The sequence below is a fragment of the Nicotiana tomentosiformis genome, chromosome 4 (assembly GCF_000390325.3).
Source record: "Nicotiana tomentosiformis chromosome 4, ASM39032v3, whole genome shotgun sequence".
NCBI lineage: Eukaryota > Viridiplantae > Streptophyta > Magnoliopsida > Solanales > Solanaceae > Nicotiana > Nicotiana tomentosiformis.
The window spans coordinates 20,031,826-20,047,294 of NC_090815.1; the positions used below are offsets into that span (position 1 = coordinate 20,031,826).

Genomic DNA, 15,469 nt, shown 5'->3' on the forward strand with positions numbered 1-15,469 from the left:
AATTGCATTTATGTGCAGGAGAGATGGTCTGTCTGTATTTGAAGGTGGTCTATGAATTGGTTTTTTTTTTTTGGATGGGAAGCCTGAAGAGATGAAGTGCTCTTGTACATGGCAGTGCTAGTGAAGTGTTTGTGAAAATGTCTCTGTGAGGAAAAATTGTGAAAAATTGGAGAAATGGAGGGGGATGATTCTGGGTCTTCAAAGGTAATCGATGCGAATGGAGGAAGAGCATGGTCCTTTCATTTAGAGTGAAACAAATGGATCAATCAATCAATTAAGCCTCAATTTCAAAAATTTCGAGGTATGTTCTATATCTATACCTCAATTTCAAATTTGTTGAGGTATGTTCTATATATAGCTTTTCTTGATTATCATATTCATTGCGTTCTTTTATCTTGTCAAGCTTACATTGATCTCAATTTGAAGTGTAAATGGTCGGTTTAGTAAGCCATTTATGGGTGCTGGTCAAGCCTTGAAAACTTGAAGCTTATATATTTGATCATTTTATGCACAACCTCTCTGTGATGTGTCAATTCCACTTCATCATTTTTTTTTCTTTTCTTGAACGTATATTGACAGTACATATGTAAACTAATTGATCAATGGAAAAGGTTAGCATGCTTTGACATGCATTGAAATGGAGCTGCATATTATCATGGAGAGGCATTTTAGTTCTTCATTAAATGCAACTGGCAGTTAATGGTAGACTCATGCACCACCAAGTTCTTTTGAGGATTAGTATATTTTGCAACAATTAAACCTGGCTACTTTGTCCTGAAAATTTGTGCATCATTGCTCATCTTAAAAGTATCCAATAACTAAATCCTAAGGTTTGAACTAGTGGTGGTAAAATGAATAAAAGAAAATAGTTTTTCACCCATATTATCCATTAAAAAATGGGCCGGATAATGAACATTTTAAAAACGGGTCAAATATGGATAAGAACCATATTATCCACTTAGAAAATAGATAACCAATGGATAACTAATGGGTTTAACTTTTACATTTGTAAAACCTCAAATTGGGGATTCCTCAAGTTTGGGAGACTGTGAATTTTCCCAAAAGTGATCATATTCAAGAAGCCATGGATAATATGGATATCCATATTATCCGTCGGTTAACCCATTTTAACCATATTAAATAGGGTGAATGACACAGTTACCCACAAAAACAAAACTATTTACCCTTACCTGCCCATTTGTTTTTCTACCCATCAATCTAATTGCATTTCCTACCCATAGTAGTTTTTGTGGGGAATTTTCTCTTTTTCTCCAATTCTTTTTTATTTCTATGCTTCTTTTCTTTTTTTCCTTTTTTCCTTTTTTTCTTTCTTTTCTCCTTTTCTTTTTTCTCGTTTTCTTCTAATTTTTTTCTTTTTTCTCTTTTATTCATTTATATTTGTCCAAATCATATTATTGTTATTTCTACCATAACTTATTTCACACTCAAATTTCACTCCTTTATTTTTTTTCTTTTCTTAATTTCTTGTTCCTTTTCTAATTTCACGTGATTGTCATGCAAACTTTGATCTCCTTCCTTACAAATATTAGTACACGCTCTACCATTAGCAGTAGCACAACCAGTTATGGAGCAAAACATAATCTACGGCCACCAAATCTCCATATATACTAGTTAGAATATGAATGATAATAAAATATTGGAAAATGCAATAAAAATATAAGTATAGAAAAAGACTTCTAGTACCATATGATACCAATATGGTATACATGTATACCAACAGAGTATATGATTGCTCTAGAATATTGCTACAACTATCTACGACTATACTACTGTACCAAAACATTAAAGGATGCAATAAAAGTATGAGAAAATTACATGCTCGCATTGCAAGCTAAATATTCACAAAGCAACTTGCTCATTCCGTATACTTACAGGGTATATAGTTGTATGAGGTCGTTCCAACAATTGCCTATAACTATAAAAACTATTACATAATACACATAATCTATGTCTATCGGCACAAAAAAATCCCAACACTGCAAATCATGTTCATATAAATAATTCCAAAATAGAATTCACTTAAAAATGCAGCTAAAACAACCAAAAAAATGTTCAAACTACCATATGATACCAATATGACATATAACTATACCAACATGGTATACAGTTTTATTGGTTAATTTTCGGTAATTATAGGACTATACTACTATTACATAACACACATGCATAAAGAGAAAAATAAAAAAATAGTGTACCGCATATTAATATAATAAAGTATTTCAAGATATTGTACTATATTACTATTATTAAAAGAAAATCAAATAGTGTACCAAATTAATGCAACTAATACAACCAAAAAAGGATTCAACTAGCGTATGATACCAATATAGTATATAGCTATACTAATAGGGTATATAGTTGTACGGGGTCGTTCCAACAACTGCATATAACTATAAAAACTGTTACATAATACACAAAATCTATGTCCATAGGTACAAGAAAATCTAACACAACAAAATATGATCATATAAATCATTTCAGAATAGAATTCACTTAAAATTGTAGCTAAAACAACCAAAAAATATTCCAACTACCATATGATACCAATATGACATATAATTATACCAATAGGGTATACAGTTCTACTAATTAATTCCAGACAACTATATATGACTATACTACTATTGCATAATACACATGCATAAAGAGAAAAATCAAAAAATAGTGTACCACATATTAATATAATAATATATTTCAAGATATTGTACTATAATATTATTATATAAAACAAACGCATAAAGAAAAAATTAAAATGATTACATAATACATATGCAAAAGGAAAATTAAAAAAATTCAAGGTATTGTACTATTCTACTATTACTAAAGAAAAATCAAACAACGTACCAATTAAATGTAGCTAATACAACCAAAAAAGGTTCCAACTAACATATGATACCAGTATAGTATATAGATATACCAACAGGGTATACAGTTGTACGCAAAGAGTTTAATTTTTTTTTTATAATTCAATTATTAAACTGAAATAATATGAGTTATCACATAATCCAATTAACTCAATTTTGTGCGTCATCGATTATACTAAAATTTAGATATGTTATAATAATATACTATATACCATTTTGAAATGGAGAATAAATTAATAAAAAATATTCAATGGACACATAGATCCTATTATGAAATGAGAAAGATAGATGAAAAACGTTTATTTATATTTGAGAAGACAATAAAAGAGAAAATAGGTTGGGGCAATTAATGGGGTTTCACGTGATCCGGGATTAGAAAGGAAAGGATTTTGAAAATAGGTAGTTGGGTAAATACTTTAGATTGCATAGGTACACATTGTAAGACAAATTAGAATGGGCAGTAACGGGTAATTAAAATTGCCTGAATAGGCATTTAGAGTAGATTTCCCTATTAAATATGGGTCGGGTCGGATAATTTATCCGTTTTTTTCATTACCCGTTTCGACCCGCCCATATCCGATCCGACCCGCCCGTTTGCCACCCCAAGTTTGAACAGATGCATACTCTTAGATCATTCTAGCAATCCTTCCTTATACAGGAGAGCAATGGTGTATTCCACTAGCTAGACATGAGAAATTCCTAGTTTCAGAGACTTAGCAAGTGCAGAAATTTGTCTTGTAGCTTAGATTTTTACAAACTTTTATTAGTCAGTTGAAAGAAGACTTCTCTTAATTCATGATTTTGATGTTTGTCTTGCATTTTCTACTTTTAAGTTAATAGAATTATTGGAAGCAGAGTCTTGCAGGAACTTGACTCTTGAAGAAATTTGAATGTCAGTCATGTAGTTGTATTTACATTTACTAGCTTGCTTAACATCTACCTAAGCTCTTATAATTTAGAAAAAAATCTTGTTTGGTTCTTCATTTTTCACTCCACCTCTATTTAATGTGTATGTATGCCGGATGATAAGTTAAAAACTTGGAGGATTCCTCATAGTATATGCTGGTGTTTAATTTCAGAGATTAATTGCAACAACATACCCAGTATAATCGCACAAGTGGGGGTCTGGACTGGGTAGAGGCGGAGTCAGGATTTCAACCTTGTTCTGAATTTTGGGACCACAACTTCAAGTGTTAAAGATTGAGTTCTAGATTTAATATTTACACATATTTCATGAATTCAAAAACATCAAATAAACTGTTTGAGCAAAAGCTACTGGGTTCGGTCGAACCCGTAGGTCGGTTTGTGCCTCCACCCCTGGGTCTAGAAAGGGTAGAGCGTACGCAGACCTTACCCCTACCTGGTGAGGTAAAGAGTCTGTTTCCGATAAATTCTCGGCTTAAAAAAAGACGAAAAAGGAAGAAAAGGGAAGAAGATACTTAGATGATTTAAGAATCCCATGAACTAGAAATTGAAGTTGTCTTCAGTGACTACGTGAATGTAAGTCAGTGATGGCTTCTTCAGACTCTTGACTTTAGATGCTATCTATAATCCATTACTGGATGGGATACAATATTAAGCACATCAAAGCACAAATAGTAGTGAGGAAAACCATTCTGGAAAGATTAACAAAACCAAACAACCATAGGATAAAATTAAATCGACTATTTAAGAACACTTATGAAAGATAAAACAGTCTGTGTAACTGTGAGTAAGAGGAGGATGACGGCCGCCACAGTTGAAACTCCTGCCCACGGACTATGAAAATAATTGCGCCTCAAACTTGCCTTCATTCTGTTCCATGGTTGTTCACAATGTTGCAGTACTTCATACTATTTAAGAACACTTATGAAAGATAAAACAGTCTGTGTAACTGTGAGTAAGAGGAGGATGACGGCCGCCACAGTTGAAACTCCTGCCCACGGACTATGAAAATAATTGCGCCTCAAACTTGCCTTCATTCTGTTCCATGGTTGTTCACAATGTTGCAGTACTTTTCCGCATACTTCTTTGTAATGGAAGTCTGATGAAATACCGACCCCCTTCCCAATTTTATTAAATAAGTTAGCCACTTCTTTGTCATCTCCTATGTCGTTGGCGATGATTCCTTTTAGGCGAAGCAGAGTGACATCTTTTTCTGAGTCGATAAGATGATCCATGAAAACTGCAAATTCACTGAAATATTTAGGATCTATATCAGGTGACTGTTGCTCGTAAGCTATAAGATTTCTCAGGACGGTCTCTGTATTATCGCTGACTTTAAAACAAGGAATTGTCATCAATCCATTCTCAAATCTAATGTCAAATAAACTTGTGCTATCTCCAAGGTTGTCTTTCGCCAAGCAAGTATAAATATTTCCAACTTTTGAAAATCCAACTCCAGCTTCGCGAAGCTCTGTAGCATTTGGCATGTTTTCTTGCCATGTCAGGTTGTCCTTATATTTTGGCATTTCTTTCGACCTAATTATTTGTAAAAGATTACAGCATAAGGTTTTCCTGGAATGTTCTGCTTCCTTGCTAATATTCCCAGTTAGGTTATTAGTTTTCATCTCTGAAGGGTGACATGACATGTGTATTACTTGAAGTAAATGCTTGATTTCTGCAGCATTACCTACACTCTCATTAAAGGATGCAGGGGTCAGCTTCGGTAAATCATGAAAAAAGATCCACTTCACCATTTTTGTAAATGGTAATTCATCAGTTTCTTCTTTTGTCATGTCATGAAGTTTGGTAAGGACAAAGAAAGGAAGTTGATTTTCTAGTAACAACAAGTCACGACTTACTTGATTATCTAGGCAACCTCCAGGTATAATCATGTCTTCTCCTGTTGGCATTATTCCACAACGCTCTCGAATATACTCAACCAAAAAACAGCCATCAAATAACGACATTTTCAAAAATTGACCAGTGTTGTCACTATTAATAAGGTCCTCTATTTCATCATAACACATTAGTGCTTTATCTTTCAGTTCCTCCAATTCTCTGATGCAACTTTCCACGTCAAGCCCCTCTTTACGCCGGAGAAACCGTCGTAGGTATAACAGTTTGTACTTTTCCATTGAGTGAAGTTCTTGATTTTTTTTATGGTAAGGACCTATGGAGATCATCTTTGGTGTATACGCATCTGGATTTGATTCACATAACCCAACATTTACTTTGAATATGGTGGTGGATTTGATAGCCTAATTGTCCATGTCCTCATATATTTCATCTAAGATTTGATTTGCAGATTTATTTGTTGGCAAGCCTGGGCGATCTTGACCATCTCTTTCCGTAATCTCGATTAAATGATCCACTTTCTCCCCTTCTTTTACCTGTAATTAGTGGAAAAGAGTCGCATTTTTTCCACATAAATTGTCACTATATAATGATCAAACAAAACAAAACTCTGATGACTGAAGATTTTCCCTTTCTTAATTAAGAAAAAAGACAGAAAATTTTCAAAATAAAAATTAAACTAACCAAATACCGAGCAAAAAGGCAAAAGGAAGCCCGGTACACTAAGCTCTCGCTATGCGCGGGGTCTGGGGAAGGGCCGGACCACAAGGGTCTATTGTGGGAGAAATTAAAAAATAGCCAGATTTACAAGTGGTAATTGAAAAATAGCCATAGTTTCAAAAGTAGTCGAAATTTAGCCACTTTTCATGTAAAGATAAATCTGAACGAAAACACTCTTCAAAATCCGGAAAATATTCTAGCATAATATACTGGAGTTCCAGTATAATATACAACATAATATGCTGGAAGTTCATTCACAGGTGCTCCAATCTTTAGTATATTATGTTGGACCGGTCCGTGTTGTAGCAAAATTATGGCTATTTTTCAATAACTTTGCAAACGCTGGCTATTTTTGAATTACCAGTTCGAAAACTGACTAGCCCGTGCTATTTTTACGTCTTTTGTACGCAGCCTTACCCTGCATTTCTGCAGGAAGCTGTTTCTACGGCTCGAACCTGTAACCAAATACTGAGCAGTGAGCAGAAAATAGTAAGTCAATATTGTCTACGCTGTTTTCCTTATTTTCCAAGAAAATATGTTCCTTACTACCAATTACCAAATATGTCCCTTAATAATGGTTAAGTGATCCATATTCTTGCATTTTCCTACCTCGTTCTCTATCGTCCAAAAGCACAAACAAACCTCAATTTTCTTTCTCATCAATTTAAGTATTGCTTTGTGCATGTGTGTGTGAGGGAGATATAGAGAGGGAGAGACCTCATCCTTTGAAGCTTATCATTAAGGGCCTGTTTGGAAAGCCACCATATAATTGGATTTTGGTGTAATTACATAGTTTTGGCATATTTGTCTGACCAAGTAATTACTTGGTCAACATGTAATTAAGTATAATTGAGGGGGTGTAATTACACTCTGCAATTCTCAAGGGGAAGCTGAGAATTGCTGGTAATTACATGGTGTAATTGCCAGGTTATTTTTTAAATCTCTTTTCTTTTCTTTTTAATTTACTTTTTATTTCTATTCTTTTTAAAAAAAATTTAACTTCTTTATTTTTTTCAAATATTATTTTTTACATTATTTATTTTTTATTTCCTTATTTCTCATTTCCCAACCTTTACTTCACGTATTTTTACATAATTTCTCATATTTTATTTCTTTCTTAATTATGTTTCTTTATTTTTTTTATTACACTTAGCTATGTTATAATTCTAATTTTTTTAAAAAACTATACCTCGTAGTCTTATAAGAATAAGTCATCCACAAACTTGACTTAAACTTGACTTATAATGAGCGATTTCATTAAAGTTGAACTTTGTAGTGAATGAAGTTATATGCAAACTTAACTATGTTAAAATGATAGATTACTTTTTAATATTTAAATAATATTCTCATTTTTCAACTTTTATTTTTTGTGATTCCATATAGTTGCTCATATTTTTTATTTTTTTATTTTCTTCATTTAGCATAATTGTGCTACTATTCTAGTTTTGAAACTACTCCTAATATTAGAAATAATAAATCATTAATAAACTTAGCATATAATGAGTGATATCATTAAACTAGAATCTCATTTTTGAATGAGGTTATAGACTTGTGTTTTCCTTTTCTTTTGAATTATATTTACTTAAATTATGTTGAACCTTATTTTATGTCATGTTGTGATTTTACATAAGAGTATTATGTTAATGTTTTTTTGGATTTTGAATATATGTTATATTTTCACTTCCATTTTAATTGCTTTAGTAATATTCACTTAATAATTCAGATTGCATGGCATTCATTTTTCAGTTAGAATTGATAGATTACTTTTTCGTAAAACATTTTAGTAATGTTATGGCATTATATTTATAAATATTAATCATCTTATCAAGCATGCAGTCCATGATGTTTTTATAAAAGATGTACTTTTAGTTTTAATAATTGATTAAAGCAAAATATTATTAATTTGAAAAATATATATCAATTATTTTTACAATATTAGTTACAAATATATGATTAGTAATTAATATATTTTCAAGAAACAATATGTATTTTAAATGTCAAATTTAATATTATTTATAAAGGCATATATTTGTTAAATATTAACTTTTATTTTTGATAGTTAACTTTATATTTAAAATTTAATCTAATTGTGTAATTATAATTGTACAACCAAATAGTAAACTTGTAATTACATTGTATTTACCTCAATTCCAATTATCTAGTGACTTTCGAAGTAGACCAAAGAGAAGTTTGTCAAGTATTAGAATTCGATGATCTATTGGAAAGAGAGAGACACACACACATACCTCATCCTTTTCAGCATCAATAATTAGAGGAGTTTGATGGAGTAGTAGTGGGATTTGATCATCTATCGTCATAATCTCAATATGGTCTGCCATTCCTCTAATTAAGTAACTTTCTTCAAACTGTAATTCAACAACAAAGAGATATAGAATTTTTAATCAACTGTACTGTATCAAACTCTTTTTCTCAATTCATATTCGTTGTTACTACACGTTGATGGAAAGGAATATTTAAATGTATAATAGTAAACAATTTCAATGTAACACAACGATATAGTACATATATATATCTACAAAGCTTCCTTGTATGTAAGAGGTTCATCTTACTTATAAGGATGATATATGTTGCATATGGTTGATCATAACATTTTAAAATTTAAAATTCACTAATGCGAAAGAGCTAAATCAAGAGTTTAGACATCAAGGGAAAAAGGAAGCTGGTGTACATTATCTTTTTCCATATCTCAAAATTACATTTTCATTTCAATTTGGATCATACATGTTCTAAATTTATTTGTATCTTCATTTTAGATCATTCCCACCTTATGGAGGGTTATGACTTCAACATAAAAACAGAACGAGCTTGGCGTAAAACAGATAAGGTGTAAGGATACTTTTTAGTATAAAAAGATACATATAAAGTGTAAGGATACTTTTAATGCATGAGGCCTTTTGTAGAAAAAGATGTGAGTTTGACTCAAAATAAATATTATTATATCATGTTAAAAATATCTTAAGATGGTTTAGCCCAACAATTTTTTGTGGGAAGCATAGAATATTGAGAAATGCATAGAGTACTTACCTCTCTGGTTTGGCTTCTTCTTTCTTGTTTGTGATCCTGAAGATTAAGGGGGGCTGCAGATTTATAAGAGGAATGAGATCAAGCAAACATAACTTTTGCAAACATGGCTTTAAACTTTAAAGCTCCTCCCAATTGCCTATTGATGGGAATGTGTGTTGATTATAAAATAACTTTTGCATATAATAATTTAGCGGAAGTTGACTATCGATAATGTCTAAAGATGGAAAGGAATTGTGATAGAAAATGAGTTTGGCATAATAGTGGTGCAGATTTGACTATTGAACAAGTCAATGAAGTGAGGTCCATAATCGGATTGTCAAGTTGAAATAATTGACATCATTTCATACTGAGTATATTATCCTAAAGTCAATGGACAAACTGCGTTTCACGTTATTGGAAAATAAAACTCGACCATAATTGGTTTGGTTTGGTTTTAACTAAAAAAAAATCAAACCGAAACCAAACCAACCCGATAGTATATTTATATAATTTTAAAAAATATTAATTTATAAATATTTTTTAAACGTTTTCACAGTTTATCTTTTAACGTATTATTTCAAATTTAGACTTAACATTCTTGAATGGTAAATAAATTTATACCCCATAAATGTAGTAACTCAAACAAAGTTTCAATCAATACTAATGCTAACAAAAGAAATTCAATTCAATACTAGGAATGACGATAGTGTTCGATAATTATTTTAGTTTTACATTGGTTTATAATGAAAACGCATAACTTAGTTTATCTTTTTCTTTAGTGCTTAGTTATGTAGTTAATATTAATACTTATTAGCTATACTTATTTTAGCATGACCTATATAGTATTTTTAGATTATGTTAATTTTCATTATGGCTTATTAATTAGCAATATTTATTTTATGTAATTTTATTATTTTATCTTTGTTATTGAATATTTTAGTATAATGCTATGACTTATCTCATATTATTGTATTAGTTTCTTGAAAAATACATTATATATTTATATTTTACTAGGACTTAAGAAATATTTGGAGCACAAGTTACATATTATATGCTATGAAGACTTTACCGGGAAAAAATCCAAAAATCCGAGAAAAACCGAGATTGAAAAACCCGACTTTGTTGGTTTGGATTGGTTTATAAATTTAAAAACCCGACACCATTGATTTGGTTTGATAATTGAAAAATCTGAACTAACACGACCTATGTACACCCCTAAATATAAGTGTAATCCATGTACAATATATGTATAACTGTGTTTAATCAGTGCATCTGGTTGCCTTTCAAATATAAGTTTTCAATTGTAATGGGTGGTGACACTATCTTATTACATGAACAGGCTCTGCTTGCAGCGGATTAACTGCTTTTTCACATTACGAGTTTTCAATATAATGGTGAAACTATCACAAAACCTGGCTTTGGTTGCAATGGAAACAGTTGTCTTTCACATTACTAGTTTTTAGTAGTAAACGTACGGGTGATCAAAACTATCTTATAATTTTCAGATTACTAGTTTTATGTGATGCTTAAGTAAAGTTTAATGACTTTTTAGTTTGAATGATAGCTTGATAAGTTAAATGACCTTTTTGTTAGAAAATAGTTTATTGACTTTAACGCAATAATATAAAAATTGAGTGACCATTCATGAAAATAATCCAGACTTTGAGTAGAAACATAATGCCACGTTCTCCACTAGTTTATTTCAGTTTCATTGACGGTTAATTTACATCCTTGGATGCTTAAAACATAAGACTTCATTTGTCAGCTGGTTGATTAAAGTGGTAGTTAATCCGAAAAATTAATATAGAACGAGTGTACTATGATAGAATAATACCCCATATGGTTATGCCCCGGTGTTATACCATTATATTTATAGCAAAGTATATAAGTGCAGAGGACAAGAGTACCCTTACTTAGGAGGGTAGTATACAACAAATCCTAGGCTAATATGGTAAAAGAGATATATACACTAACAAAGGAGGTTAATCGAATTGGCAAAACAGGCATTCAACAAACCAAAGACCTATATACATTTCAGATTTAAACCGTACATATGAAGGAATGTACGCATTCAGTTCTTCACATTTCAGGCATTCAGTACTTGCTTATCCAGACTTTGAGTAGAAACATAATACCGCATTAACATTTTTGTAACGATCCGACCAATCGTTTTGAGTATTACAGCTTCGCTCCATTTACTGAATATTTTATGCTCAATTGTGATTATGTGAATTGTCGGGGAAGTCTCAGAATGAATTGGGACATTTAGTCCCAAGATTTAAAGCTTAAGTTGAAATAATTGATCGGATAATGAATTATGTGTAAACGGCCGCGGAATAGAGTTTTGATAATTTCAATAGCTCCGTATGGTGATTTCGGACTTAGGAGTGTGTCCGGATATTTATTTTGAAGTCCGTAATTAAATTTGGCTTGAAATGGCAAAAATAGGAAATTTAAAGTTGGGAAGTTTGACCGGGAGTTGACTTGATTGATATCGGGGTCGGAATCTGACATTGGAAATTTAAATAAGCCCGTTATGTCATTTATGACCTGTGTGCAAAATTTGAGGTCAATCAGATTTGATTTGATATGTTTCGGCATCGAATGTAGAAGTTGGAATTTCTTAGTTTTCATTAAGCTTTAATTGGGGTGGGGTGCGTTTCGTGTTTTTAGTGTTGTTTAATGTGATTTGAGGCCTCGACTAAGTTCGTATGATGTTTTAGGAATTGTTGGTATTTTTTGTTAAGGTCTCGGGGGCCTCGGGTAGATTCCGGATGGTTAACGAATCAAATTTGGACTTAAAAAATAGCTGCTGGAAATTTTGCCTTCTGGTGCAATTGCACCTGCGAAATTTTGCTCATAGGTGCGAGCTCGCAGAAGCGAGTGTGCCATCGCAGAAGCATCTAGGAGTGGGGGCTGGACAATTTACGCAGATGCGAAGATTTTGCCGCACTTGCGAGGTCGCAGTTGCGATTGGTTGATCGCAAAAGCGGAAAGGGAGAGGCCAGGCCTCTTCGCAGAAGCGGGCACCTTCTTCGTAGAAGCGAGTTCGCAAAAGCGGACTTTTGTCCGCAGAAGCGAGGAAAAAATCTCGCACCTGCGAGACCGCATATGCGGCTAAGCTGGTCGCAGGTGCGAAATCCCTAGATAGAATAACAATCGAAAGGGTTGTGGAATTTTGACATTTTTGGACGAAAGAACACGGCTTGGGGCGATATTTGAGCCAAATTTCATGGGAAATATTGAGGTAAGTCACTTGTGATCATTTTTACTTCCGAATATTGAATTATCATCGAATATTCTGATTAGATTACGTGTTTTGAGGTGTAATTCGAGAATTTGGGCCTACGGATTTGAAAATAAGATTTGAGGATTTGAAGGTCGAGCTGATGTCGGAATTTGATAAATTTGGTATGGTTGGACTCCTGGTTGAATGGGCGTTCATATTTTGTAACTTTTATCGGGTTCCGATACGTGGGCCCCACTGTTATTTTTGAGTTGAATTTCGGATTTTAATTGGAAAATTGTGTACTTTCATATGGAATTGATTCCTATAATTTGTGTTGATTCTATCAAATTAATTGTGACTAGATACGAGACGCTCGGAGGCCAATTCGCTAGAAAAGGCTTATTAGAATAAAGAACTGCACGGTTTGAGGTAAGTAACACTTCTAAACTTTGTTCTGAGGGTATAAATCCCTGAATTATGTGTTATATGATTGGTATGGAGGTGACACACATGCTAGGTGATGGGTGTGTGGGCGTGCACCATAGAAATTGTGACTTAATTATTTTCGTGGAGACTCATATTATCCACACATCCTCAACATGTTAGAGAAATTGAGCTGGGACTCATATTAAAGATCATGTTTAGGCTACGTGCCGATATTTTTGGGACCCACAGAGGTCGTGCTGCTGTTGAATTAATTGTTTAAAATATAATTTGTACTCAGTCACATCTATTATTTACATATCATATCTCACTCACTGTTGACATTCATTGATACATAATATAATTGTGTTGGGTTGGTTTTCATATCGTTGTGAGCTCGAGAGATTGGAGATGGTGAGTGATATTTATGGGATCGGGCTGCACGTCACAACATATTTTATTTATTTATGCATGGATCTGGCTTATTATAGCGCTTGGGCTGAAGGAGCCCCTCCGGAGTCTGCACCCCATACAGTGAGCGTAGTCGATTTTATAATGAGGGATGTATCTTTCCTGGACTGGATTAGCCTTATACAATTGTAACGACCCGACTTGTCATTTTAAGAATTTACGCCCCGTTAAGTGACTTAAGGTCTTGAGCACCCTCGCAATAGGTATTATGACCTGCATGTGTGCTCGAGTTTGATTTACGGATGATTCGGGGGGATTTGGGATACTTAGTCCCTGAGATGGAAACTTAAATCTTAGGATTTTTACCATAGTCGGAACTGTGTGAAGACCACTCCGAAATAGAGTTCTGTCGATTTCGTTAGCTCCGTTGGGTTATTTTGCACTTAGGAGCGTGTCCGGACTGTGAATCTGAGGCCTGTAGCCAATTTAAGCTTAAAATAATGAAAGTCGAATTTTTGGAAAGTTTGACCGGGGGGTTGAATTTTTGATATCGGGGTCAGAATGTGATTCCGAGAGTTGAAACAACTCCGTTATGTTATTTGGGTCTTGCCTGCAAAATTTGACGTCATTCCGGGTTAGTTTGATAGGTTTCGGCATGAGTTTTAGAAGTTGGAAGTTTTTGAAGTTCATAAGTTAGATTTGTGGTGCGATTTGTATTTTCGACGTTATTTGATGTGATTTGAAACCTCGAGCGAGTCCGTGATATGTTATGGGACTGGTTGGTATGATTGGACGGGGTCCCGAGGGGCTCGGGTGTGTTTCGGGGTGGTTTCGGACCAAATTGGAGCTGTTTGGACTACTGTTGCTGAAGTCTGGTTTCCTTCTTCGCGAACGGGAAAGGAGTCTCGCGTTCGCGAAGAGGAATTTGAGGGGCTGATGATTTGTCCTTCGCGAACGCGAAGCTGTGAACGCGAACGCGAAGAAGGAGCAGGGCAAGCCTTCATGAACGCGGCCCAAGCAATGCGAACACGACGAAGAAAGGAAGATAGGGGCCTGGGGTCGTTTGGCCTTCACGAACGCGAACGTGAAGGAGCTGGGCAGCTGGCCTTCGCGAGCGCTACGAGGAAGTCGCGAACGCGAAGAGAAAATGATGGGGCAGAAACAGTTGGCCTTCGCGAACCCGACAAGAAGGTCGCGAACGCGATGAAGGATTTGAGGCAGTTGGGTTTTGGCCTTCGCGAACGCGAAGCAATTGTCGTGAACACGAAGAAGGCCTATCTGGGCAGAATTAAAAGTCCCAAAAACGGGGGTTTGAGTTCATAACTCATAATCAAATTTGGAGCTCGGTAGAAGGCGATTTTTGGAGAGATTCTTGCGTGGGTGTTTGGGATAAGTGATTCTTATCTAGTTTTGAATAATTTCTATGATTATGTCTTTGAATCCATCATTTAATTCGGATTTAATGGAGGAAAAATCAAGATTTTTGTAAAATCTTCCAAATCCGAAAATTTAAGATTTGGAGGTCGATTTGTTATTGGAATTTGATAATATTCGTATAGTTTAACTCCTATCGAAATGGGTGTTCAGATTTTATGAAAATTATGTCGGGTTCCGAGAGGCGGGTTCCGCATTGACTTTTGTTGACTTTTTGGAATAAAATTTTAAGTCGACGTATTATTATCCGGAATTATTTTCGATGAATTTTAATGAAGTTATACAATTAATTTGGATAGATTTGAGCTGTCCGGAGGTCAATTCAAGCAAGAATGCTATTTTGGAATATCGGCCTAACTTCAAAAAGATAAGTGTCTTGCTTAACCCCGAGTAGGGGTATTACCCCTTAGGCATTGAATCTTATGTGCCATTTATGAAATGTGAAAAGCCGTGTACGCGAGGTTACGGGTACGTACTCTTCAGTCCGCACATCCGATTACTCGGGGTGCTCCAATTTATAGTGCACCACCGACACAAGATTCTTACAGTGGTTATTCCAGTTATG

The 15,469-nt window shown here is 34.0% G+C and overlaps 1 protein-coding gene across 1 annotated transcript; it reads right to left on the bottom strand.

Annotated features, from left to right (window-relative positions):
* Positions 1–4,317: 4,317 nt before the first annotated feature.
* On the bottom strand, positions 4,318–9,577 carry LOC104105452 (UPF0481 protein At3g47200-like). Its single transcript, XM_070199622.1, has 3 exons — positions 9,429–9,577; positions 8,630–8,749; positions 4,318–6,199 (listed from the first exon to the last, which is right to left on the bottom strand). Exon 3 carries the CDS (start codon positions 5,990–5,992, stop codon positions 4,718–4,720), a length of 1,275 nt encoding a protein of 424 aa, XP_070055723.1. The 5' UTR covers positions 5,993–6,199; positions 8,630–8,749; positions 9,429–9,577; the 3' UTR covers positions 4,318–4,717.
* Positions 9,578–15,469: the final 5,892 nt, after the last annotated feature.

What these genes read in the sequence shown, in the direction of transcription:
- LOC104105452 (XM_070199622.1), bottom strand. Translation starts at nt 5,992, where the DNA reads ATGATCTCCATAGGTCCTTACCATAAAAAAAATCAAGAACTTCACTCA.